The sequence below is a fragment of the Ursus americanus genome, chromosome 7 (genome assembly GCF_024610735.1).
Source record: "Ursus americanus isolate L20-20 chromosome 7, mUrsAme1.1.p, whole genome shotgun sequence".
Taxonomy (NCBI): domain Eukaryota; kingdom Metazoa; phylum Chordata; class Mammalia; order Carnivora; family Ursidae; genus Ursus; species Ursus americanus.
The window spans coordinates 13,003,758-13,031,462 of record NC_142133.1 but is presented as its reverse complement, the minus strand read 5'-3'; the positions used below and the strand labels follow the sequence as shown (position 1 = coordinate 13,031,462).

At 47.1% G+C, this 27,705-nt stretch overlaps 1 protein-coding gene and 1 long non-coding RNA gene across 5 annotated transcripts in view; one reads left to right on the top strand and one right to left on the bottom strand.

Moving 5' to 3' along the window:
* Positions 1-27,705, top strand: part of THADA (THADA armadillo repeat containing) — a 317,055-nt gene that overhangs the window by 243,966 nt on the left and 45,384 nt on the right. For all 4 annotated transcript variants that reach the window (XM_045771620.2, XM_087863353.1, XM_087863352.1 and 1 more), the window contains 5 exons: positions 12,991-13,370; positions 13,973-14,091; positions 14,435-14,507; positions 17,189-17,342; positions 20,204-20,335. In XM_045771620.2, the coding sequence (XP_045627576.2) occupies positions 12,991-13,370; positions 13,973-14,091; positions 14,435-14,507; positions 17,189-17,342; positions 20,204-20,335 (858 nt within the window). The remainder of the gene's footprint in view (positions 1-12,990; positions 13,371-13,972; positions 14,092-14,434; positions 14,508-17,188; positions 17,343-20,203; positions 20,336-27,705) is intronic.
* Positions 22,598-26,736, bottom strand: LOC148109628 (uncharacterized). The gene is made up of 3 exons (XR_015725153.1): positions 26,602-26,736; positions 24,673-24,789; positions 22,598-23,441 (listed from the first exon to the last, which is right to left on the bottom strand). It is a non-coding gene; the product is annotated as an uncharacterized LOC148109628 (long non-coding RNA).

Genomic DNA, 27,705 nt, shown 5'->3' with positions numbered 1-27,705 from the left:
TCCGTCTTTTTTTTATCATTGCCATCCTGGTGGGCATGAAGGCATATTGCATTGTGCTTTTTGATTCACATTTCCCTTACAGCTAGGGATGTCAAACATCTGTTCTACTGCTCATTGGCCCTTTGTATATCATCTTTAGGGAAATGTCTATTCAGATCCTTTGCCCATGTTTTAATTGGGTTGTCTTTTTATTCTTGAGTTATAAGAGTCTTTTATATATTCTGGATATTAATCCCTTATCAGATATATGATATACAACTATTTTCTCCCATTCTGTGGGTTGTCTTTTCACCTTCTTGATAATGTCCTTTGACGTACAGAAGTTTTCAGTTCTGATGACATCCGATTTATCTATTTTTCTCTTGTTTGTGCTTTTGACATCAAATCTAAGACACCATTGCCTAATCCAAGGTCACAAAGATTTTTATGCATGTTTTCTTCTAAAGCCTTTTATAATTTTATCTCTTAACATTTAGGTTTCTGATCCATTTTTTCTAAGATTTATTTATTTATTTTAGAGAGAGAGAGAAAGAGAGAGAGAGAAAGTGGTGGGGAGGGGCAGAGGGAGAGAGAGAGTCTCAAGCAGACTCCGTGCTGAGCCCAGAACCTGACGCAGGGCTTGATCTCACGACCTGAGCCAAAATCAAGTGTCGGACACTCAACTGACTGTGCCACCCCGGTGCCCTAGTTTCTGATCCATTTTGAGTGAATTTTTGTATGTGGTGGGAGGTACAGCTCCAACCTCATCCTTTTGCACATGGCTATGCATTTATCCCAGCACTATTTGTTGAAAAGACTTATTATCCTTTCCTCATTGAATTGTCTTAGTACCATGGTCAAATAATCAATTGGCCATAAATATATGAATTTATTTCTGGACTCTCAATTCTATTCCATTGGCCTGTATGTCTGTCCTTACGCCAGAACCGTACTGTCTTGGCTATCATTGCTTTCTAGTAACTTTTGAAATTAGGTTATAAACCCTCCACCTTTGTTCTTCTGTTTCAAGATTGTTTTGGCTGGGTCGCACAGTTTGTCAACTTCTGCAGAAAGGAAAGAAAAACCAGCTAGGATCTCGATAGGTATTGTGCTAAATCTGTAGGTCAATTTGAGGAGTATTGTCATTATAACAATATTATGTCTTCAGGAATTCAGATCAGAACACAGTATGTCCTTCCATTTATTTAGATCTTCTTTCGGTGATGTTTTGTAGTTTTCACTGTACACATCATGAACATCTTTTGTTAAATAATTTATTCCTATTTTATTCTTTCTGATGCTGTTGTAAAAGAAATTATTTTCTTAATTTCAATTTTGGGTGGTTTTTTGCTACTGTATAGAAGTACAATTGATATACGTGTATTAATCTTTTATCCTGCAAGCTTACTGAAGTCATTTATTAAGGGTTTTTTGTGGACTCCTTGGGATTTTCTACATATAAGATCATGTCATGTGCACCACAGTTTGTACTCCTTCCTTTCCAATCTGGCTGCCTTTTATTTATTTTGCTAATCGCCTAATTACTCTGGCTGGAACCTCCTGTACAGTGATAAATAAAAATGGCAAGAACAGACATTCTGGTCTACTTCCTGATCTTCGGGAGAGAGCTTTCCACCTTTCACCGTCAAGTATGTTGTCAGCTGTGGGTTTTTCATAGATATCCTTTAGCAGGTTGAAGAAGTCCCCCTTATTTCTAGTTTGTTGAGTGTGTTTACTATGAAAGGGTTTGGATTTTGTCATATTCTTTTTTGTATCTATTGAGATGATCGTGTGACTTTTTTACCTTTATTAATGTGGTATAACCCGTTACTTTTTATTGCTGAGTAATATTCCATTATATGCATGGTTTGTTTATATTAACTAAGTTGAAATACATTTGGGCATTTCTACTTTTTGGAGATTGTGAATAATGTGGCTCTGAGCATTCATATAGAAATGTTTTTGTGGTCATGTTTTTATTCCTCTTAAGTAAAACCTAGGAAAGTGATCACTGGGTCATATGATAAGAATTACAAGAAACTGCCAAACTTGTTTTCCAAAGGGGCTTACCACTTTGCATCCCCACCAGTACTTTATGAGAGGTCGAGTTGTTCTGTATCCTCACCCAGACTTGGTATTGTCCCTCTAGTAGCTATTTGAGTGAGTGTAGTGGTATCTCATTGTGATTTTTCTTTGCATTTCCCTAATGACCAGTTATGTTGAGCATCTTTTCAGGTACCGTGTTTGCTGTACATGCATATTTTTAGTAAAGTGCCTACTCAAATCTCTTGCACATTTCTTTTTTAAATGAGTTGTTGGGGCACCCGGTCGGCTCAGTCAGTTAAACATCTGCCTTTGGCTCAGGTCATGATCCCAGGGTTCTGGGATTGAGCCCCGCATCAGGCTCCCTGTTTAGCGGGAAGCCTGCTTCTCCCTCGCCCTCGGCCCCTCCCTGCCGCTCATGTGCTCTCTCTGTCTCTCTCAAATAAATAAATAAAATCTTAAAAAAAAAATTAAATAAATAGAGTTCTTTATTTTATTGTTGAGTCTTATTATTGAAAGTTCTTTATTCTGGATAGTAGTCCTTTATACAAAGAAGTACTTTGCAGATATTTTCTACCTTTCTATTGTTTATCTTTTCATTTTCTTAACAACGTCTTTTGAAGAGCAAACATTTTTAATTTTTATGTCTAATTTATCAATTTTTTCTTTGTTTTATGCTTTTTGTGCCCTAGTCAAGAAGCCTTTGCCTATCCCAAAGTCACAAAGATGTTCATTCATGTTTTCTTCTCTAATTTTATATTTAAGGTTTTACGTTCATATCTTTGATTAACATCAACCTAATTTTCATGTATCTCATAAGGTTGAAGTTCTCTTTTTCATTTCTTGCACACAGATAACCAATTATTCCAGCCCCGGTATTTCTTCAGATATTTTTTCCAGCCCTTTCCCTTTCTCCTCTCTCTCTGGGATTCCACTGTATGTGTATTAGGTCACTGGAGGCTGTACCATACATCACTGATGTTCTGGGGGTGGGGGGGAGAGTTCTTTCTGTGTTTAGTTTTTGATAGCTTCTAATCTGTGTCTCTGAATTCACTGATCTTTTGCAGTGTCTGATCTGCTGCTAATTCCATCTAGTGTGTTTTTTTATTTCAGGTGTTCTCTTGTTCATCTCTGTAAATTTGATCTGTGTCCCTTTATTATCTTTCATATTTCCCTTCATCATGTTCCATTTCCTCTAGATTCTTGACCAAATGGAGCATGTTTATAGTAGTTACCATATCCTTGTCTCTGCTTCCATTATTATTGTAATTTTGGGGTCTTTTTATTAATTTTTCTCCTAGTTATGGGTCGTATTTCCCCCCCTTTTTTTGTATACTGATAATTTATTAAGTACCAGACAATAATAATTTTATATTGTTGAGCATTGGATTTATCTTATTCCTTTAAAGTGTTGGACTTCAGGGGCACCTGGCTGGCTCAGTCAGTAGAAAATCACTTACATCGCTTTGTTTTGAAGGCTCTTGATTCCTCAACTGTGAAATGGGGATAATACCCTCTGAAGACTGGGGTGATGAAGGTCACGTTAAAAATATACATATATGATATATATAGATATCATATATACATATATGATGAGGGCGCCTGGTCTCTGTCGGTTAAGCTCCTGCCCTTGGCTCAGGTCATGATCTCGGGCTCCTGGGATTGAGTCCTACATGGGGCTCCTCACCTGCTCATGTTGTGTCGTGTTCTCTTTCTCTCTCTCAAATAAACAAAATCTTTTTTAAAAAAAATGAAAACTTGAAAAGTCACGTTCCAAAATAAGAAAAATCCAACGTTGGAATAAAAGCAGCTAGCAGGAGTGAAAATTGATAGCAAAGACCAAGACGTGAGTGGTCATCTCATCTGGAGCAGGAGACAGAGCTCCTGCTGGTCCCACGGACAGGTGCACTTACTCCCAGGCTCACCTCCATTGCTCATCTGGCAGAAGATACTTAACTCCTCCCTCCATGTTGGGGCTGGATTTCACGTGAAATAGCATTCCCCAGACTCTGTTGGCCAGCTACCAACTGCACCTCACAGCATTATTCCTACAGGTGTTAGTGTGCAGTGCAGTAGTGCCAGAAACTTCTGCAGCCCTACAGTCAGTTTCTCCCGGAACTGTAACCTGTAGCACAGGCAAGGGGACTAAGATGGGTGCTCCTCACTTCTCGCTTACCACAGGAGATGTGACAGAGGTAAGCCCCAGTTACTTAAAGGAATCCTCCCAGCCAGCTCCCTCCTCTCAAGTTGGTCTCACACTGTATCTCATCGCCTAACCCCTTAGGGCTTTTGGTTGGGGGGGAGGCAAATCTAAACAGGGGTGTCTGCGGTGTGGTGCTAGGGAACTTCCTGATTTCCCAGTCCTGTCCCGAGTGGCCTGTCACTGACAAAGAACCAGAAGCAGTGTTTGCTTAGAAGTAATTTTATGTTTGTGTCTTTGGGTTGTCATGTGTTTATCCACGAGTATTTCCTGACTTCCCCTGTGTTGGGCAGAGGCAGGCATGGGATGGTGGGTGGAGTCCAGAAGTGAAAGTTGGTCCCACCCGGTGCCTCATGAGCTCATTTTTCGCTGCCCAAATCCTTTCAGAGCTCCCACCCAGAGCAGGCTCCTAAGCCCAGGGACTATGTTATTTCTTGGGGACGACAAAATAGTTTTCAGATGGTCTTCTCGGAAGCTCTTCCTCCTTCCTCAGCAGCAGATAAGGAATTCTGTGCTTGAAATACATGCCTCTGAGAATATACTGGGGGCAAGGAAAGGAGGGAGTATTTTCAAAGGGATTTGGATCAGGGCCACACCTGTGTCGGCAGGGCACGAAGGGGTTCAGAGCCCTGGAAACAGAAGGAGGCAAGAAATAAGCAGCCGGCACCAGTTCAGCATGCTTCTCAAGACAGTCTCCAGATCCTTCCACCAGGTCCTCCTACGTGTTTATTGTTGGAGGGGCCCTTGGGGCCAGGATTACAGTGTATTGGGAGGGACAGAGGATTAAATAGAAGAATGGAATTTCCCTTCGATAAGGAGAAGCCAACATTTATTAAATCAGTCGATGTGTTGTTGTTGTTGTTGAAGTTCCTATGGTTTCCTTTTCTCCCCAAATATAATTTTTTTACTGACAAATTGTGTAACAGGACATTAACATTCACAGAGCGAACAAATTATCATCCGTGATTATTTTTAGAACCAGTTTATCAACTGTTTGAGGTAAGAACTTTTGTTGGATCTGATTACAGATCTCTCTGACCAGAGCTACACTTCTTTGAAATAGAAAAAAACTGGCCACCTTGCTCTGCATTAAAAGTGAAATCTGCTTTATATTTTCTCATCCCCTACTTTTTTAAGGAGGGTAGAGATTCTGGGAGAAAGGGCAGGGGGGATCCGGGAAACTTGAGAACAGTTACATCTGCAAACTTTTCTTGACCTACTGGTGTCAGACAATTCAGAACCTTTTTGGTATGTGAAAGAGAAATGGCAGCCATTAGTTCATTCATTCATTCAGTTGAGGCAGAGGGAGCATGGGCAAGGTCAGGCAGAATGGAGAAGCTTCGGCTAATTCTCCGTGGCAAGCGAGCACAATCAGCATCATTGCCATGGTGTCCAGTAAGTGACTTATTCCATGGCGGGGAAACTGTTTTCTTCTGTTTGGCTGGCCTTTTCAATCCTGGGAAGGATCCTTCCCCCTTCATGGGTGCCCACTGGTACTTAGAAGTAGAACAAGTTCACAGTGATGACTGGGGCTTTGGCTTCCCCGACCCATAGCCCTTTCTGCGGAGCCAAGGAAACGCTGTCTTTGGGCCCGCACACTCACTCCCTCTTGCCTATTTTATTTTGGCCAGTTCAGCACAAAATCAGGTTATCTGGATTCATGACTTCACAGCGAAGGCCAGGGGCTTTTGGCTGAACACTGGATGAAGGGGTTGACTTATGATTAGGGGCCATGGTGTACAAAAACAAACACCGCTAAACACAAGAGTCACACACATTCTGCACGGCAAGGTGTTTACACCACGAGGAGCACAGATGAGCTCACATGAGCTCAGGTGGTTCTTAAAATGTAGTTCGTGCAATAGCAGCATGAGCGTCGCCTGGGAATTCGTTAGAAATGCGATCTGGGGGGCACCTGGGTGGCTCAGTCGTTAAGCGTCTGCCTTCAGCTCAGGGCGTGATCCCGGCGTTCTGGGATCGAGCCCCACATCAGGCTCCTCCGCTGGGAGCCTGCTTCTTCCTCTCCCACTCCCCCTGCTGTGTTCCCTCTCTCGCTGGCTGTCTCTCTCTCTTTCAAATAAATAAATAAAATATTTTTTAAAAAAGGCGATCTGGGGGGGTCCTGCCCCAGACCTACTGAATCAGGACCTCTGCAAGGGAGCGCACTGAAGTCTGAGCACCTCTGCTCTGAGGTAGCAGCACAACCGCCCTTCTGGAAATATGCTCAGTGACAAGGGTGCCAGGTGAAACTGCCCTCTCTTTTAATTGTTGTTTTCCAATCTCTCTCTCTGCTGAGTACTTCGAGTTAAATTCGCCTAAATTAAATGCTCTTATGATGAAACGCCACTGTATCCATAATTATGTGGCAATGATATCATCCCACGTTTTTTCCCAGAATGTCCTTATGAAGGCTATATAGATTAACATGCATCTTTTAAGATTATGTTGATTTTTTTTAAAAAGAAATTTTAACCAATCTATATGAGTAGCTCAGAAAATCAAAGATGAATGACCCACAGGCCTGCCCTTTGGGGCCGTGCCCCTCCTCTGGGGAGAAGACAGACTTCCCTAAATAATAAAACAGGATTTGTGACATAGGACGCTGTCCCTGCTCAAAATATGTGCTGCTTTTAAATCCTCCTTCAGCAGCCGGGTTGATGTTCGCACCCTACCTTGGTTGAGTGCGGCTTGGTCAGGGGGTGGCGGCTTTGAAAGTCAGTTAATTTAGCAATCAGCGTTCAGGCTGCAGACATAACACTGAAATCAGCAACGTGCCGAAGAACCAAGAACTGCTAAAATAACCCATCTGAGATTACCAGAGGGAATTGTGTGAATGGGCCACTGTGCTCCTTCACACAGACACTCTGCTCGCGGCCCCAAGGGACTCAGTGGAGTCCCTGCGGTTCCTCCGTAGGAGACCTCTGCTCAGGGTAGTCATGCTGTCCAAACAGATCACACACAGGAAACTGTTACCAGCTTCCCCAAAACTGCAGTTCCCTATGCCAGTCTCTGGTGATGCTTTCACAATCAAACTATAACCAAATGATACTATGGCAGGTTTTTCTTAAAGCCAGATGTCTTTAAAGAATTGCCCTTTTAAAAAGGATGACACTGTGGATTTACTAACTTTTTTGGTGTTAAGATAGCCTTTCTTTCATGAAATGATAATAGATGGTGGGTTTTTAACATCCTTCCTTGACAAGATATAAAGTTGGCAACGCGTACCGGTCTGTCACAATGTTTTTGACATTTTCTTGGTCCTTGGATTCCAGACTTAGAAACTATTTCTCCATTGAACGATGACTTGACACAGAAGGAGGTATTGTCCTTCCGAGTGAATCCAGCCATTAAGCCATTCCTTTGAAGGCTAGAAACACACTTGCTCTAAAGAAACAAAAAGTTAATTTTAAAAAACGAAATCAAACTTAATGTTTAAAATCAGTCATACAGGGGGTGCCTGGGTGGCACAGCGGTTGAGCATCTGCCTTTGGCTCAGGGCATGGTCCCGGCGTTGTGGGATCGAGCCCCACATCAGGCTCTTCCGCCACGAGCCTGCTTCTTCCTCTCCCACTCCCCCTGCTTGTGTTTCCTCTCTCGCTGGCTGTCTCTATCTCTGTCAAATAAATAAATGAAATCTTTTTAATAAATTAATTAATTAATTAATAAAATCAGTCATACATACTTGGGTGCCTAAAATGACCACACTGAAGAGAAAGTCCAAAGGCTTTCCAAACGAGGACAACTGGAAGAAACTCCAATCACTACTTTTGCAAAAATTGTCTAATTTCTGAAAAATAAGATGGGGCCATTAAAGGGGGGGCTTGATTCTTTCATTGGAACACTTGGCTTTCCAAGAAAGATCGGAAAGAAGAAACCCAAAGCAATCAAAATTGAAATTGCAAATAGAAATGTTATCTTCCAGAGAAGAGAGGTGCTAAACCTCAGCCTGGGGAATCCCATCGAAGAACTGATGTCAGTTTTTTGGGTGTTGTAGACGACAGTTACTGAGGGAAATGGAAAGAAACACCCCATGTTGATCTAGACTTTGAAATGCATTTGATAGGGCAGGACACGAAACGGTGCTTGGCCAGGAAGAAGTCCTGGTTGGGAAAACCATTTGGTGAACTCTGTCTACTGGCCGTGGGGTGCAGAGCTGGTAAAGCAGTAGCCGTCGAGCCCAGGAGGATCACACCAGAATCACCCAGTCCTTTAAAACCAGGCTCGCCCCAGACATAGTTGTTTTTCTAAAGCTCTAGTCATTGCAGCTGCTTATGTGAAAGTATTGGCTACCTCTAACTGCAGGCTCCTGTTCCAGCTCGAGAGCCCCTCGCTGTAGGCTCAGGGGGAGAGGTGGCCTGTGGTCCCCACATGGGAACGCCGTGAGAACGGAGCCTGGGCTGTTTCACTGCTACATCCTAGACCAAGAACGGAGCGTGCACCTAGTGAGCCAGCGTTGAGGCCTGCCTGCCTGCCTGCCAGGGGCCTTTATTCTAGTGCTCGCTCATTCTTTTAAATTCTTGGTGGTTTTCCCTCCTTTGATGTTTTTATTTGTAAGAGAAAAGGGGTGTGGGGAATTTTCTAGTTCTTCACTATAATGAAGTACGGGGCTGGAATCAGCCGTGCTCTGCTCGGGACTGCAAACCCTTACCTCCCCATCCGTAAACCGTACAGGCTCCTAGGAAGGTCGAGTCTTAGGAGCATGGTTCTCAGCTGGGGTACAGAGCAGAATTAGCTGTTGGCGTCTTAAGACTACAGGTGTCTGTGCCCACCTCAAGCCAGCAGACTCCGAGCGTGCAAGCGTGGGATTCAGGTACGTGTGGTTTTACTAAGCTCTGGTGACGAAGCATCACTTGAGGGCAGTGGTTTTCAAGCACCTGGCCCAGCAGCAGCGGCAGCATCACCTGGGAGCCTATTAGAAATGCAGACTCAGCCTCCTCCCCAGACCTCCCGAATCAGACACTTTGGAGGGTGAGGCCCGGGCAGCAGTCTGGGTTGGCAAGCCCTCCAGGTGATTCGGAGGCTCACTCCAGTTTAAGAAACTGCTTTAGGTCATCTCTTTGGGTCTTAGTGCACAACAAAGGTTTTTTTTTCTAAGCAGCAGTTAGGAGAAAGTGTCTAAATGAATGTCATTTGATTATTTCCTAGCATGTAGCTCTGATCTGACTGCTTCTCTGCTGACACATGGATTCAGCAAACCTATTCACAGGTCACTCTTTCTCTCTCTCTCTCTCTCTCTCTCTCTCTCTCTCTCTCTCTCTCCCGCTGTCTCTCTTTTTAAGATTTTATTTATTTGAGAGAGCACAAGCAAGAGGTAGAAGGAGAAGCAGTCTCCCCGCTGAGCAGGGTGCCCACCGCAGGGCTCAATCCCGGGACTCCAGGATCATGACCCAAGCCAAACGCAGACACTTAACCGACTGAGCCACCCAGGCGCCCCACCCTTTGTCTCTTAACTTCCCCTGGAGCATTTGCCCTTTTCTCCGCTGGCCAGGTACCGCTGGGCGGCCTGCAGGGCCCATCTTAAATTTTATACCCTGCTGAAAGCTTTTATTTTGTCTTTTCCCATGGAAAATAAGTGCCTGTCGCATTCATTTTGGTCCTTCTGGCTCATGTATTCTCTTTACCTCCCGTCCCCTGCAACCTTGGGCAAATAATCTCTTTGTTTCCTCATCTGTAAAATGGAAATCATACTAGCACCTACTTCTTCAAATGAGTTCAAACTTGTTGAGGTGCTTAGAATAGTACTCGAGTGTCAATTCTAAAAGTAATTATTCCTAGCATTGAATAATGGGTATCTAACATTCTGTAGTGCATGGCACATAAATCTAGCTTTGCTCACTAACGATTTTAGGGCACTAAGCATTTTGCCCTTTTGTAGCTGTCTTTATCCTCCCAAAAAGCTTAGTGGTAAAGCCTTTTGATAGCAAGTAATTTTTCTTTCTCAACTCTGAATCTCCGTCTCCCAAAGTACCTAATACGTGCTCAGTAAATGCTTATGACATTGTGCTGAATTCTGCAGGCAAGGTAGGCTAAGAAGTCCCCAGGGAGCCCTTCCTAAGCCTGTCCCCCATCTCCCTTTCTTTGGTCCAGTGCCTTCAGTCCCTGGGTTCTTGATGATGTCATCCTTCCTCAAGGCCCTAGAGGAAGAAAATGGGTCTGGGTGCCTGGCTCTTGAGTCCAGTGAACAATGCACTCTGCCTGGAATATCTCTCTTTCTGAAAATTATCCAGAACGGCCTAGACAGTTCTTCCTGTTTTTAATTACGTTCTAAAGACCAGATTTCTGGAGCCATGTTTCTGACTCCTTGCCAAACAAATGAAATTCCTTTTAAAGGCAGTGGTGTCCTGAGGCAGCAGCGGGTGGGAAAGGTAGGGAAGTGGTACCTGGAGACCACATGGTGTGGTGGTGTCATTACTAAACTGTACTGGGACAGGTTTTCGAGCATTGAAAATAGAGATGGTGACACAGAGGTTGAGGGCCCAACTACCAGGGGCTTCCTTGCTGCTTTGTAAAGATGGCTGCCCTCCTACTTGAACTTGGACTTTCGCAGACTCTTGAGTGAAGAGCAGAAGTGTGTCTGCAACCACAGTTAGCAGATGGTGGATGGTGTCCTCCATGCGGCCCAGTCATATTGGAGCTTGAGTCCCCACCTCGCCTCTTGGGGCAAACTTCTTTTTGTAGCAATTTGATGTGTAACATAAATATTCTATGTTTTTAATTCCTGGATTATTGCAAGCCTATGAGATTTTGCAATTTCAAGTAAGTTTTCTTTATTATCATCTTTTATATTTCTATTTTGTTTATGATAGTTTGCTAGAAGTCCGTAGTATTCACCAAGTTATGAGATACCTAAATTCCAGCAAGGCCTCTGATGAAGTCTCTCCTGATTTCTTGTAGATGAAATTCCGTGCACAGAGTAGTCAAGTTAGGAGGATTTATAACTAGTAATGAAATGGTGAGAGTTTGGAGTGGGCAGGGGACGGGGCAGGGAGCTGCTTCTAACACTCACCGATGCCCTCTGCCCTCCACGCTGGCCCAGGCCATAGTTTCAGGAAGTACTGGATTGCAGGCATTTATGGCATGCTTGTCACATTGAGGTTTACACAACTTCTGTTGGATGATGAATGTGTTGGATGGAGCATCTGGGTTCTGGGAGGTACCCAAGACTCCTCCCCCAGTGAGTCACCCAGTGCCACCCATTTTACTCCCTCACTGGCTTCTCCGATCCATCTTCTCCCTATCCCTTCCTTCCCTCATCATTTCTCTCCTAGACTACTGCCTGGCCTTGTTGCTTGAAGTAACCGGCCCCCCCCAGCAGCATTCCCTTGCCTCCAGAAGAATGTCCAGACTCCTTTGCATGGCCTACAAGGTTCTGAATGTCCTGGCCACACCACTTCTCTAGCCTCATCTCCTGGTGTTCCCCACCTTGAACTCCATGCTGTAGTGATATCAGACTGCCGGTGGCTCCCCATAGGGTCCATTCTGGTTCATGCCTTTGGACCTTTGCTCTGCCTCCAGTGGCTCCAACACGTTTTCCCCCTCCCTTCCCCTCGAAGAGTCAGATTATCATTTACACCACTGTACTGGAATTACCTGGTCACCCATTTCTCGCTCTCAAACTAGACTAGGAACTCCTTAAGGGCAGTGTTCTGAATGTTATTTAGCACCCAGCACATAGAAAGCAGGCAATACATGTTTTTTTGATCAGAAGTGAGAATACAAAAAGATCTTGGCAATCTAAAAGGAAGACCATAAAACTTAACAGGGAGATAAAATTTAACAGTGGTTCTACTTGGGATTAAAACAAACAAACAAAGAAAACAAGTCCCGATCTAAGGACTGAGTACGAGGTGGGAGAAGGATGACTCACCACGCTCAGTAGACCATGTAAAAAAAGAAAGGCTGTGGTTTCAGTTGACTTTAAGCTCCGTGAGTCAACAGTGTGATGCAACTCCAGTAACCTAGTGTCAGAACAGAGAAAGTCATCGTCCTGTGGTCATACCACGCAGGAAAGTCATGTTCCATTCTGTGGCGCCGGACCTTAAGAGGGGTGAAGCACATCCAAAGGAGGGCAGCTAGAGTATTGAGAGAAGACGAACCCCACCATATGGGGAGGAGCTGAAGAAAGTAGGGGTGTTCCATCTGGAGAAGACGGGGGCTTTTGTCGTGCCCGAAGGGCCCACTGAGAACTTCAAAATGCAGAATTCGGCCAATGAGTAGAAAGTCTCAAAAGAACTTGGTGACACTTAGATCTCCTAACAATGGCATAGTCGGTCTGTCTTGTGAGCTCCGAGTCACCGTGGGGGTGGATCAGGAGCCTGCAAGGAAAGGTGCTCTAGAGGGATCTGAGCCCCTAAAGGAAGTTTGGACTAGGTGTCCTTTTCTCCTGCTCAACTCTGAGGCTTAGTGATTCAGAAGGTCCCTGAGTTCATACCCATTAAATGTTGGGGAGGGGTGCCAGGAGCACATGCTCTCGTAGCAATGCCTTTTGTCCCCCTAGGGGAAACATTATGAATTACCTAAGCAGAAATTGCTTCTGGGTGAATGTAATAAGTGACTAGCCCACTTAGGTTGCGACTTCTGGTTCATGCCTTCAGACTTCTGAGCCTAAGTGGGCCAGTCATTTATTGTATCATTCGTGTAAAATCTATTCAAGAAAGGCATCTGGTAGTCCCACCCCGCGTACGCAGAACCTTGCATTCGCCACTGTCCTTTTGTGGAACTTTGAATAAAGGGGTTACCTCTTCCCCTTCGCTTTTTTGCTTTTTTAGCTGTGGACCATCTTGGCTTCTGGGAGGATGTCAGAAGGATCATCTCGGGATCAGAGCTGATAACGGGATTCCCCTACACCTTCACGGTGCCAGGCCTGCCTCAGTACCTCCAGAGCCTCACCAAACTAGCCATCGCCACCGTGTGGGCAGAGGCGGCCCAGGCTGGGGAGCAGGCAGCGGCCATTCCCATCTCCTTCTCTCAGCTGTTGGAGTCTTCTTTCCCTGAAGTGCGCCTGCTGACGTTAGACGCCCTGCTGGAAAGGTTCTCTACAGCAGCCTCTGGATTGGGAGAGAAGGGGCTGCCACCCTTGCTGTGCAATATGGGAGGAACATTCTTGATGTTGGCTATGAAGGAAAATCACCCAGAATGCTTCTGCAAGGTAAAGTGTCTGGTGTGCTGACCGTCCGCTTCCGCTGCCCACACTCTTTGGCAAGCTCACCACAACAGGATCACGTAGGCAGGGGTGGGCTGGGCTTCTCCAGGAGCAGTAGGAAGGAGATGCCGCTTCCAGTGGACAAGGACTCTCTTCGTATAATGCTTGTCGTGGCTTCGTGCATGGAAAGGTACTAAAAAAGTGATGACAATGGTAATGATGATGGCAATAAGCCAAGATAGAGATTGAGAGTAAGCCCCTCAGTGCTCTAAGAAACACAGCACTGAGAATTGGCTGTAGAATGTGGCAGAGGGTAGTCTTTGTCAACACTGCTGTTTGGGAACAGGTGGCCACCTAGAAGGCATCATCAAAAGGAAAGGGCACTGGCCTAGGAATCAGGGCATCTAGACTCTCATCCTAGGTCACAAAGGTCCCTTGGGTGTGTCACTGCTCCACCCTGTCTTGGTCTCCCCAAAATATTAAGGGGGAAATAAGGAGTCAGTGAAGCTTTTTGAAAGACTGACCCCCTTAATGGTACAAATGATGATGATTTGGCTTCTGGAGACTTTTTCCTGAATATTTTTTCCCCATGGATCTGACACACACAGATACTGAAAATTCTCCATTGCATGGACCCCAGCGAGTGGCTTCCCCAGACGGAGCACTGTATCCACCTCACCGCAAAGGAATTCCTGATCTGGACAATGGATATTGCTTCCAATGAAAGGTTTGCCCCCGATGCTCCCCGTGCAACCTCGGCATGACGTGTGGTCCGTCCCAGCAGTCAGTTACACAGTGAAGTCGGGCACAGTCCTCGCCTAAGGGCTTAGGTCCTGTTTTTCCTTCTAAATCTCAGTCTAGGAGCATGTTCTAAGCTCAAGCCGTAGAATGATGTCAGGGTTTTGACATTAATAACCAAAAGATAATTACTTCTGGAGGCATCTGTATGGCCCTGAGGTGAGCGTTTCCACCATTCACAATGGCACAGAGTACAGAGTATCGACAAAAACCCATTCGTATACAAAGTACATTTGGTTTTATTTTCTGTGTTTTTGGCTTACTTTTTCTAGGTCTGAAGTTCAAAGTGTGGCTCTGAGACTTGCCTCCAGGGTGATTGCCCACCACCTGCAGACGTGTGAGGAGGTATGGCTGACTGGGCCTGTGGCCTGGGCTCTGGGTCTTTGTGCTCTGATTTACCAGGAAGGCGTCAGTGGAAGGGAATTGCCTCAGCAGGCAGAATCCCTGGGGCCTGTTGTAGCCTCTACAAAATGTTCCTCATGTGGGTGTTTCACTTTGGGTATAGCTTCTGTAGAATTTTCTGAGTACCACCATTAGCATTTCTTTTCTCTTGTTCTGGGCACCTTGATTTGAGTCCATAAGGGTAACACAACCTCCTCTCCTCCACACACACACACACACACACACACACACACACACACACACATTTTGTTTTTCCCTATTTTTCTAGCTAGACTCTAGACTCTTTTTTTAAAGAGCAAGTGAGCAAATCACTAGGATTGCATCCTGGCCAACTAAGTATGAAAATACATCCCTAAGGCTTAAATATTCCCCCAGAACATGGCCCAGCTGGCTTTGTATGGAGGCCCGGATGTGGCCTGCTGTCTCACATGTCCTTTGGGGGAGAGGTGGAACCAAAGTTACCAAAACAGCTTCCTGGGAAGATGCCTTAAGACAAATTCATGTGTACGTAGGGGCGTATGAGAAAGCTGCCACCAACAGAGAATTATTATGAGTGGAAGGCAGTCGATACTACAGTAAAAGTATCTGAAGCTCCCGGTTACCTGTGACCACGCTGTGATGGTGGCAGTGTAACATCGCGGGTTCCAGTTCCTTACGGTAAAGCAGCACAGCCACAGGTGTGGGAGATCGGAAGATGAACAAGGATGGAGGGATGGTGTCATGAGCAAGGAGGAGCGTTAGATCATGACATTAAATGCCCTGCTAGGGAGGAGGCCAGAGGAGCCCAGAGGAAGAAGGGCGTGTGGGGCTGCTGAGGAGAAGACTTCACAGAAGAGGTCGTTGTGTTCAGAGAGCGGCAGCTGGGCAGAGGGGACAGAGGGCGAGAGCTAAGCAGATCCACGATTGCCACGGGCCATTTAGAGGCAGGCCAGGAGGCCAATACTGACTGCTCACTAGGAGAGACAAGAGCCCAAAAAAAGTCAGTAGCATGTGTTGAGGGTTTGAAGGGGAGATGTTTGTAGGAAGGGAGAGGATTTGCTGAAAAAAACTAAGCCCAGAGGGAAAAAACCAAGTTCTAAGAAAGCAGTCACAGGGCAGCCTGTTCCATCTGCCAAAAGACGTCGTTCTCATCTACGGGCGTTGTTAACCAGGAGTCATGTGCATCTTCAAGGCACTGCTTAGTACTTGAATGAAGCAATATTTGGTAAAAATTGGGAGTTTTCCAGGGAAAGAAAAATTAACAAACCTATAGAGAAATGCATAAAAGAAGTTCCCGGGAAGACCTGGGTTTCTTTGTACATTGGGAGTCGGCCTCTTCCTCAAGGTCTGAGATGCTCATCAGTTAAAGAGGCTTCTTTGACAGGGGAAGTAAAGTGCGTCTGGAACAATAATCCCCTTTCTAGAATACATAGAAAACCAGGGTTTAAAAGACAGAAACAATCCAGATGTCCATCAACTAATGAATGGGTAAACGAGATGTGGTATGTCCATTCAATAAGATATTATTCAGTCACAAAAAGTAATGAGGTGCTGATACATGTATAATGGGGATGAACCTTAAAAACATGCTGAATGAAAGAAGCCAGTCACGAAAGACCATGTATTGTATGGTTCAGTTTATATGGAATGTCCAGACTAGACAAATCCATAGAGACAGAAAGTAGATTAGTGGTTTAGGGCTGGAGGATGGTAACTAAAAGGTATAGGATTTCTCTTTATGGTGATGGAATGTTCCAAACTTGACTGTGGTGACAGTTGTACAAACCTGTGAATACACTGAAAACTCAACTGTATACTTTAAATGGGGTGTATTATATGGCATATGAATTGCATCACAATAAAAAGCTGTTACTATAAAAAAAATAGAGCTTTGTTTAAATGATACTGTTATTAGGATGCTGCTTTAAATGTTACAGAAGAAACTCATAAATACAGTGGCTTAAACTAGATCGCAGCAGTCAAAGCAGATATGGTAGCAACAGTATTGGGTCCCCAGGCCCGTGTACGTTGTTCTGCTGTTTTCAACATGGCTTCCATCTTATGGTCCCAGATGGTTGCTCCAGCTTCCACCATCTTGTCCTTGTTCAGCTAACAGGAAAGAGAAACCTGGGAAGTAAAGGTCACACCTGTTTCCTAAGGCATGACCTAAAAATAATACACCCTTAGTCAGAACTTAATCACATATTACTTCCAAGTGCAAGGGGGTCTGGGAAATGTAGTCTATATGCCCAGCCAAAAATTTGAGGTTCTGTTACTAAAGATAGAAGGAGCATCTGGCTGTTGGAAACAAGAGTATTATCTGCTTCCATGGTCTTTCCCCAAAAGGCTTGTCTTTACGGAAGCTGGCAAATACACCAATGTTCTGATACCCTGATTTGCATCAGAAAGACTCCAGGAACTTTCTTGCTAGTTCTAGTGACTCAGTATTACTGAAAGACCAGTCACATTTTCTTCCCTGGCCTTGTTTATTTCTCCCTAGTTGGGTTGGAAAAGCAACTAAAAAACTTTTCTTCCCCTGCGGTAAGAGCTGATTTGCACATCCAGTGTGGTCTATGTGGCTCAGACCTAATTCCGTGTCAGCCCCTAACTGCATCTCTTGAACTGCGTACACTTTGTGCTTTCAGAACAGGGACTCGGTGGCCCCCACGCTAAAGCGGTGGGTTCAGTTGGTCGCCGCCTCCTGCAGAGAACACCTTCCCACGGAGTCCAGGCTGGCCGCTGCGGAAGCCCTCACCAGCACCACACCGTTCTTGCTCACCAGCCCCCGTCCCGTCCTTGGTAAGTGCAGCAGGCCCAGGGAGGTCCGAGGTCCATTGTGCCAAATGAGCTACAAGCATGAATTAGGAACTCCAGGATAAAAAAGAAGGGAAGATGAAAACCGACTGTGTGCACCATACCTTTGCAACTCTCAGATGTGTTCCCCCCACCCTCCTAATTCCTCCTTTTTCACCAACAGCCTCTTAACTGGCCTCCTTTCTTTCCATCTGACCCCCAAAACCATTCTCCTTATGCTTCCTAAAGCCTGTGTGGTCTTTCTGAAACACAGAACTGATCATTTCACTCCACTGCTGAAGGCCTTTGCGTGGGTTCCCATTGCCTTCAGGATAAAAGCTAAACACCCTCGGGGTGCCTGGGTGGCACAGCAGTTAAGCGTCTGCCTTCAGCTCAGGGCGTGATCCCGGCGTTACAGGATCGAGCCCCACATCAGGCTCCTCCGCTATGAGCCTGCTTCTTCCTCTCCCACTCCCCCTGCTTGTGCTCCCTCTCTCGCTGGCTGTCTCTATCTCTGTCAAATAAATAAATAAAATCTTTAAAAAAAAAAAAAAAAAAGCTAAACACCCTCTCACGTGGCTCTGTGCCCTGCCTGGCCCTCCCTGCTCATTGGCCACCACTCCCCAGTACAACGCTCCGTGCATGATCAGTAGGGAACAGTTCTCGAAACCAGCTGCTGCTTAAATGACTTCTGTTTGTCTTTCAAGACTCAGCCAGGCTGTCACCTCTTCCAGGAAGCCTGATGCCTTGGTCTTGGTGAGAAAGGGATGGGACAGGCTGAAGCCAGGGCATTGAGGAAGAAGAAAGGACAGGCTCAAAAAGTGTTTAGGAAGGAAATCAACAACACTTGGCGTGGAGGTTAACGTGAAAGGAAGATTCAAAGACTAGACTAAGCTGTGGCCCTTGTATCCACAGAGCTGTCAGTGTAGTTGTGGAGAGGGACTTACAGAATAAAGGAGAGAGTTGTTTTTGTAGGCGGTGAGGCTCAAATTGTAAGCATTAGCACAGCTCAGACCAATGAAATGTCTCATGTCCCTGGATCCCTCTGGGAAACAAAGTTGTCTTCGATAATCCTTTTAATTCTTTCTTCTAAGTGACTTCCAGGCATTTTTCTTATACCCAAAGGAGGACTGGGAGGGGTCTTCGGTGATGGTGATTTAATCATCAGACCCAGAAGGAGAAGAGTAAAACTTCATCAGAATCTTTGAATGAGGGTATCATGTGCAGCACTTGCTGGATGACTCTGGCTACTGGAATCCTGGCTCATATCAGGCAAAATGTATGTGGGATAACCTGGGATTCTGAGGGAAATGGAGAGCTGCTTAAAAGCCATTGGTTCATAATTAATTTCTGGAGCTGGCTGTAGCATCATAGGCAATGAGGAAGGAGGTCAGTGGTGGCTGATAGCTGTAAGAGCATGAGAAGTAGGTACAGAACCGAGAGACGAGGGACCTGAAAGTGCGTGGGGACGTGTCAAGGACAGAACGAAGTCATTTAAGGAAAAAGAAAATTGGAAAGGACTAAAAAGGCAAGATTGAGGATCTCAGGGGGTATAAATGACCAAGTTAAAGAAGAAAATATTAAGAAAGGAAAATATTAAACCCTAGAGAAAATGAGAATGGATAGATTCTGAAAGACTGCGTAAAATTTAAAGCGAGATTTCTAACAGAAAAGAGAGAACAAAACCCCAGAGAGAACGTTGCTGTTCTTGGTATGACTTACGCACTGGTGTCTCTGTACCAGGTCCTCTGCAGGCAGATAGGGCAGAGGATAGTCGAAGGAGAGTTCTTTGGACAGGACAAGCTAGGGATGATGAGTGGTGGTCTCCGGTGGGCCTCCCATTGTGACCCTGCCCAGGCCTGGGCCCACCCTCTGGACAACACATCCTTTCTGTGAGGCCCTGCCCACCTGTCGCCTCCCTCAGGAAGTCTGGCTCCGGCACACCGGTCCACTGTGCTCTTTCCCCGCTGTGAGGCACAGCCAGCCATTTCCATCCCTGACTTCTCCTTGCCTTGTGTCCTTGGCTTGATGTTCCTGGCCGTAGCTTAGAGGCATGTGCTGTCTTTTCCTGTCCCGTTGTCCACAGCAGCGCCTAGCACGGGGACCACACAGAGCTCCTGCCCAGGGGCAATGGTGGTCGGAGGGTGGGCCCCCTAGAGACATGGCACAGGCTATCCTGTGTGGTTCCCTGCCCTTTTCAGTGCTCAGCCACCTCCCCCAAAGTATAATCTTGATTGAAACTTTGCTTTCAGAATTCATAAACTCAAGCAGTCACTCAAATCAACACTGGGCTCGTTTCCCCAAAGCATTCTTGATGCATAAAGTTTCATTCCTGAGAATTGTGAGTCATTGTGGACAGCTGGGCCCAGGGCCTTAGTCAGCCAGGCCGCACCTTCCGGGGGGGCCCTTGCCTAGGGCTGCTTGCCTCCAGAAGCCTTCCCACCTCAAAAGATAGATATTTCCAAACCTGCCCCCTTAGGGCCCTCTCTCTCCCAGTGTTAATCTGACTGCCATGTCTTCCTCTCTTGAAATACCCAGGAAGAAAGGCATGGCTGTTGCTCGTTAAAGACTACTCTCTTCCACCATGGACTTATTTATTCATTTTTAAAGATTTTATTTATTTATTTATTTGAGACAGAGCATGAGCAGGGGGGACGGACAGATGGAGAGGGAGAAGCAGACTCCCCGCTGAGCAGGGAGCCCGACTCAGGGCTCCATCCCAGGACCCTGAGATCATGAACTGAGCCGAAGGCAGATGCCTAACCGACTGAGCCACCCAGGTGCACCCCCCACCGTGGATTTAAAGCGGTATTTGTACCTGCTTATAAATTAAACTAGGTAATTTTAATTCCTTTTGGTCTTCTTAGGATTGCAGGATACACTGTGTCTCTGGAGATGCGTGCTCACCCTGCTGCAGAGTGAGGAGCAGGTCGTCAGAGATGCAGCCACGGGAACTGTAGTGACCGCCATGTCACAGGGGAACACCTGCCCATCAACAGGTACCTCGTTCTTACCTTCGCCAGTGCCTTATGCTCTCGGACGGAAGTGGGCACACTTTGTCTGTAAGCAGCCAGAGAGTGGGTATTTTAGCCGTCGCTGGCCATTCAGCTTGTCTCCACTCTGCTGTTTTAGTGGGAAAGCAGCCCTAAACAATAGGTAAACACGTGCGCGTGACTGCATTCCCATAAAAGTTCATGTACAAAAACAGGCAGCTGCCCAGATTCGATCCGCTAGCCAGTTTGCTGACCCCTGATGCCTAGGACGCCATAGAGAAAAGTCGTTCTCAAAGGTAGAAATCTAATAAACAGCGCTGTTAGCTAGTTACACTGTCATCCTTTTTAAATAAGACTAAGTCGTGATTATCCGTGTGGTTACATAACCCGGGAATCATAGATCCATCATTCTGTACTTCTGTTAGTTTTCACATGTGACAGAAACAGATGGTGACAGAAACAGATGAGTGTGAGGCAAGTTAACTAGGAGTAGAAGCAAGGTCACACCTCTGGACAAGCAGACAGCTGGGGGGATGACTGCTCTGGTGGACTTGGATTCCCTATACGCGGGTTGTCAGGAAGGTTCTCTGGGTCAGCCATCCCACGGAGAAGCAAGAACACCATTTGGAGGCCAGAGGTCACAGGCTGAGCAGAATAGACAGCAGAATGGGAGGGGGAGTAGCCATACAGGGTTTGTAACCGACTGGGGGCTCATCCCAGTGGCTGGGGATCCTGGAGGCTCCCCTTGGAGTATGAACTTCCTCATTCCAGAGCCCTCCGTTGTCATGGCATGTGTGGGAGAAGCTGGTTTTTTAATAATGTCTCGGTGATGCTGCTTCAGAGCAGGCTTGGTCGGGCCCTGCTTTTGCCTCTCAGTGGGAAGACGTGCCGTTTGGGTCTGGGAGTGATGTGCACGAAGCCCTGTCCCCACCCCCTTCCTGGCCTGTCAGAGTTCCTGGATCTGTAATTCTGCCGTTAGTGATTCATTCCTTTTTCCGATTGCGTGTTTCCCTTAGAAGGACACACAGAGCACCCAGCAAGTGCTCAGTAAATATTTGGTGGAATACAGTACTCACGAGATTTCTCTAGGACCCTCTCCACCAAAAATGGGAAAGGTTATGGCATACTGGAATTCATCAGTAGACTTAGTCCCTCCTGATCTTGATAGTTGTTACCCGACTACTTTTATTTCTTTCAGAATTTCTCCAGGTTCATCTATAATAAAAGTGTATTACCATGGTCTTCCTCCTAGTGTAAATTTTTCCTCAAGAAATACAAACCAATAATAACGTATTGAGTGCCTTTCACATGTAAAAATCCATGTGTAAAAGGCTCTGAGGAAAAAAAAATGTAAAAGGCTACCTATTTTTGTATTTCTCGCCTCGGCCTATTAAAAGAGGATCTAAGGTGTGAAAAAGACAAGGGTTCTACAACAATGAAATGTAGTGTGTTACCCCGGACCAGATCCTGTGCTAGAGGGATGAAAAGCCATACAGGAAATTTCTAGAACTGACAATATTGAAATATTGTCTGTAGATTAAAATCAATGTTAAATTTCCTGAATTTGATAACTGCACTGTGGTTTTGTAAGAGAATATTTTGTTCTTAGGAAATACCCAACTGAAATATTAAGTGGTCAAAAGGGCACGCCACCTGCTGCTTACTCTCAGATGGTTCAGGAAAAATAATTGTGTGTGCGTGTAAATAGTAAACACAGATATGGAGTTACTATACTTGCATTTTTTTCTGAAATTATTTCAAAATAAAATGTTCTTTTAAAAATCCAATTCCACTGTTCGAAAACACCAACACAGCATATATATTGCTAGACCATCTGACTGGTTTCCCAACAGTTCAGCCCCCGCTGTGACTCCTTTCCCCTAAGTTATATGAAAACATCCTGCCCACCCCCCTTTTTTTTAAACTCATTTTTAGTGAGTTTTTGGATCCCCAAAAATCAAACCTGAGCCAGATTCCTCAAAGGTCTCAGCAACGTAATATCACTATGTAGGGACATTCGCCAGCACTTCCTCATGTGTTCCTTGTTCAGCCTGGTAGCAATGCTTAGACCAGAACCTCCATAATCCAGCTTGATTTTCTCAAGCAAAAAATATACATCTTTTCTGTTTGGGACTGAAGGCTGAGGAACACCCCTGACTTTTCACTTTAGTCAGAAGTTCAACCAGCTGATTCACGAGAACAATATTGTCTTGTTTTGACATTTTTTGAGGGTATCAAGCAGTGGATGGTAACTTTTCTCATTCCTTCAGCATGCAGGGATTTTGTAGACTATACTACTAATGGTTTGCTCGGTGGTGGTCAAAGTTAATTATCACTGTTGAGTCTTGAACAGCTTGAAAATACATGTCCTTAGTTTTGTCCCCAAATCAATGGTCTAATAAATGCCACAGTAAAATATGATTATGAAATCATAGTAATATTTAATGTCTTCTTTGAGAAGGCTAAATATTGTTTAAAAAATTTAATTCTCACCTTTCCTCCTAAGAATAAAATTAAACACAAGGACTCCCTACCTCTGATACCCCATCCTATAAATGAGGGCTGGATGTGGACGGAGAGCACACATTATCTGATAGTGTGCTGGGGGTGCGGGGACGTGCAAGGTACATCTTGATTGTGTGGTCTAGGGAGGTTCCTGAGAGGGGGGCTGGCCTAAAAGACAGGGTAAATGGGACATAGATGGGAGCATTTCAACACAGGAGAAGAAGCTAGAGCCAGAACTTGGAGTCGGGGAGAACTTGGGAGCTGACTGAGGGGCAGAGTGGCAAGAACACAGGCTGAGTCAGGGAGTGGAGTGGGAGATAAAGCTGGAAAGGCAAGGGCATGTGCTCTTGGGGTGACCCTGAACGCCAAGTTAAGGACCTCCGTCTGTAGGTGATGGGAGGCTGGAGAGGGCTTTAAACGGGGGAGCAGTGTGGCCAGCGGCATGTCTGCGGAGCTCCTGCCAGCAGCAGTGTGCATGATGGCCCGGGCTGGCGGGAGGGAGGGAGACCTCAGGCAGGGAGACCAGCCGGGAGCAGGTAGCGAAGGTCCTCATGAGCCACTGTTGGTGGGGACGGCACGGGAGAGCATGGCAGGTGGACTGCTGGTGCTGGTGAGAGGTGGGAGAGAAGGGAAAGCAGAGAGGGCGTCACAGCCTCAAACCTGTGAGGTAACTCTGGGGAAACGTCTAGATGAGCCTCTGGCACTGATGTAGCAGTTGAGCCATCACCTTCTAGGAAGTGAAAGTACCAGGAATCAGGAAGGGCGCTTAGAGACCACCAGGCACTGTGATCTTAGGCCTTGGGGAAATGAGTGATGGAAACTGAGAGGGCGAAAGGGGGCTTTTATCTGCTCCAGGAACAGAACGAACGGTCCTGTCTCCAGCACACTGCAGTTATCCTGGGAGCCCCGGCACAGGTACTGGAAACTACGGAAGAGGCAAGCATTAAATCAGTCGTTCAGACTGCATCCCTAGCATGTCCCTTTGTGCAAGGAGGGCTTCAAGTATAGGTTGGTGGCATCTGTTGGTTAATGACTCTGGGAGGCCCGGAGAAAATAACCCCGTGCTTAGATAGCCCTCGTGAGGGTGGGTTTGTTGTTCACCTTTTTGCCGGCTGGCCTCGTGCACGAGCTTCGTCCCACCCGGTCTCCTGGAAGGTGAACCCCACAACCTGTCAACAACTCTCTGAGCACCCGCGAGACTCCCTCAGCTTTGCAGGCACGACCCGCCCCACCTCCCTACTCCTAGACCGGACGCAGAGTATACCGAGAAAGACAGCAGAAATGGTGTTTCTGGACTCAGGAACAGGGGATTGAAATTTGCAGCTAGGACAAGAAAGGGTATGGGCAGGGCTCCAGGTGAGGCTCCACCTTCTCCTTTCCCCACTCTGACGTTACGTCCAGCCTTGACATGCTCTGGAAAGAGCTGTCGTTTCCAGAGCTAGAGACACTCAAAGCCATTGGCTCTGCAGTTCCTGCTTCCCTGGGCTCCCGACTCTCACCCAAGCACCTCACTCTTGTCTGTCCTGTTCACATCAGGATTTCTTGTTGGGTTCCACTGGAACAAGGGCTTCCATTGGATGTGGGGGCAGGGCAGGAGGATCAACCTGGACAGTATGATTCTCGAGTTCGGCAGACAGAGTTCTGGGTAAAAGCAGCAGGGAGAAATTTGAAGGGCTCCAGACCCCATGCCCATTGTCAGTGTTTAGGTTCAAGAAGGGTGACTTGTTGGTTGCAACTTCTCACATAAAAAGTGTAAAGGACTTTTAAGAGAGAGACAGGCATGTGCGCGTGCACTCACACACACGCGTGCACACGCAGGGGAAGGGAAGCAAGCCCACCTTGCCTGAGCACAGCTGATGGTTCTTTTCCTTAGAGGACTGGCTCCGAGTAGTCCCGATGCCTCTCTCCCACCAGGCCTCTTTCCCACAGAAAATCATGTAAAGCTTCTGCCCATCCTGCCAGATAGAAATCTTTTGTGGTGACACGTTCAGTCCCCCCTCCACCACCCCAGCTTCCCAGGATCTCCCCTTCTCTGAACCCCTGCTGTATTTGCCTCACCCCACCTCACCCTTCATGGTCTGTTCTCTTCGTGTAGCTTTGTCTTCCCAACTAGCCCACGAGCTACACCTCTCCCATTAGGTATACTGTGGGTGCTCAATTTGTATTGATGGACTGCTCTTTGACCATGGTAGGCTGCCTGACAGTCAGTAAGTGTCTGGTCGGCCCCGAGTCCCTAAGGAGATTAGAGTGCCCTCTGAACCAAGAATGTGCCCCAGAACCGGCAGCCTGGCCCTCCGTGCAAGAATCAGCTCAGTCCTGACTGACCCACCATCCGGGTCCTACAGGCGAACAGTTGGCAGCCCTTCCTCACCCTTACCACTCAGGTCTGGGTGTCAGACTGCGGGGTCAGGGAGCCAGCCCGGGGGCTGCAGGGACCACGGCCCTGGGTTACCCGGGAGACACGGCAGGAGTCTCTGTGCTGGGCAAGAGGACCAGACTCACAGCGGAGCTTATCAGGGAGGCGAAAGAGCGGGACAGGAGCAGAAGGTAGAAAAATCGAGACTCAGACGTTAGAGGACGGGGCCGTAGACATAGCTTGGTGGGCAGAATTGCAAGTCATCTGGCCTGGGGCACGGTGGAGAAGGAAAGACCTAACCGTGTTCCTGCCCCTGCCCCCTCGCACACGTGCACACACGCACAGCTGTCACCCACACAGAGCCCGAGAGACGGCATCACAGCGCCGACACAGCCCACAGGCTCCAAGCCTTGAGCAAGCCGGGACGGAGGCCGGGTCACTCTGACATTACACAGTGGCCCCGCGGTGCCTGCCGCCTGGTCAGCAAAGCCCCGGAGCTGTGGGGCTTGGGCTGAGTCACAGGCAGCTCCACCCCCAGAACTTCCAGGACTGCGCGCCAAGGCCTCCTGCCCACCCAGCCCCACGCCTGGCGGGAGGCCCCGTGCTGCTGGCAAGTCCCAGGGGGTCCTGGAAGACCAGCCTTCCGAGCATGGCCTCCGTCCTCCCTCTGCCTCCCTCCAGCTTCTTCCTTCCCCTGCTCACAGGCCCCGTCCCCACACTGTGTCTTCTGTGCTGGGTGCCGGAGTCCGGCCCCGGACTCAGACTTCGAGGGCTTTCCGCTCCCCGCGTGTCACCTGATGAGTGTATGCCGAGTACGTTTCTCTGGGGAAGAATGACCCAAATAAGATAACCGCTACAGGAGAATGAACCTTCACACCTGTCTCCAGGCCTGACCTGCCTCTGAAAGTTCTTTTTGCTTGTTTTCCAATTCTGAATTATTTCCTCAATCGCCCTTTCATGCCTGCCTAGATGGTCCACAGGTCTTTCTCTTACTGTTTAAATAAGAGGCCAAAAGTGGTGACATCAAGCATATTCGTTTAAGAAATAGTTACAAGTTGCCTGTCGTCTGGGCTTGTTTCATGCGCTGGTGCAAGCCACCGTCATCTCTCTCCTGGACTTCTGCAAACACCTCTGCTGGGCCTTCCTGCTTCAGCTCTTATCTACCTGCTGTCCCTTGTCCCTGAGGCCAATAATGGGCTCTTCCTAGGGAGTAGGTCAGATGACGTCACCATCCTGCTGAGAGCACTTTCTTCGCTTCCCTTCTTTCTCAGAGTAAAAGCCAGCTCCTGAAGTAACATGTAAAGCCGTACCCAGCCTCACCCCTGCCTCTCCCCATCCCCATCTGCTGTGCTCGCTCCCTCTCTTTCTCTGCTCCAGCCACTCCAGCCTCCCTCTGGGTTCTTGAACTCACCAGGCTCATGCTAGCTGCAGGCCCTTAACACCAGCCACTTCCTCAGCTTGGAATGGTCTTCCCTGGTCCCACACAGCTAACCTCCTTCCTGTTGTTTCAGTCTCTGCTTCAGTGTCCTCTCCGCAGAGAGCCTGCCTCAGCCACCGAGTTTAGAGTAGCCACCTGTTCGTCTCCCGGTTTAACTCTGCGTAGTCCTTTCACTGTCTTATTTTACTGTTTGTTTACTTTGTTCTTTGTCCCGTCTACCAGAATAAAAGTTCCAAGAGGGCAAGGTTTTCGTCTCTTCTGCATGCTGCTCTATTCCCAGAACCTGGCACATAACAGATGTTCAGCAGAAAATCGCTGTTGGACGATCAGTTGGTTGAAGGAATGGAGGACTGTGTCCTTCACAGCAGTTAAACACGCTAAAGCGATCAGTGTTTTTAGAATCAACCTAAGGCAAGGGAGGTAGAGCTCTTTGGGTTCTCTTGCTTTTTTTGGTAAGATTTTATTTATTTGAGAGAGAGCACAAGTGAGAGAGCACGAGCAGGGAAAGCAGCAGAGGGAGAGGGAGAAGCTGGCTCCCCACTGAACAAGGAGCCCGATGTGGGGCTTGATTCCAGGACCCCGGGACCATGCCTTGAGTCAAAGGCAGACGCTCCGCCAACTGAGCCCCCCAGGCGCCCCTGAAATTGCGTCGAGGTGGTGGATCCTCGTTGCTGCAGACTCAGCTACCTTAGGCCCCCAGTCTTCCCAGAGACCTCATTCAGTCAGGAGCGATGGAGCATCTGCTAAGACAAGGTCACGGTGGCAAGTCCCACGCCTGGGACTGGCTGTACCCCTCCCTCGCCATTTCATTTCGTCTCATACCAGATGGAATTTCTTGAGCAAGAATTCCATCCATAGTGGCCTACTGGGCCGGGACACGATCACCCAGGGGGGAATTCCACTTGATCCTCGGGCCCTGGTCAGGTTACCAGGGCCAGGGCCAGATGGATCCATCTGGAAGGCCTGGAGTTGGCAGCAGCAGCTCTGAGGATGGAGGCCCCTTCCTCCTGGGGCCTCTTCTGGTAGTCTCCTCCCCACTCTGGGGAGGCCAATGGCAGGGATAGGGAGATGGAGAAC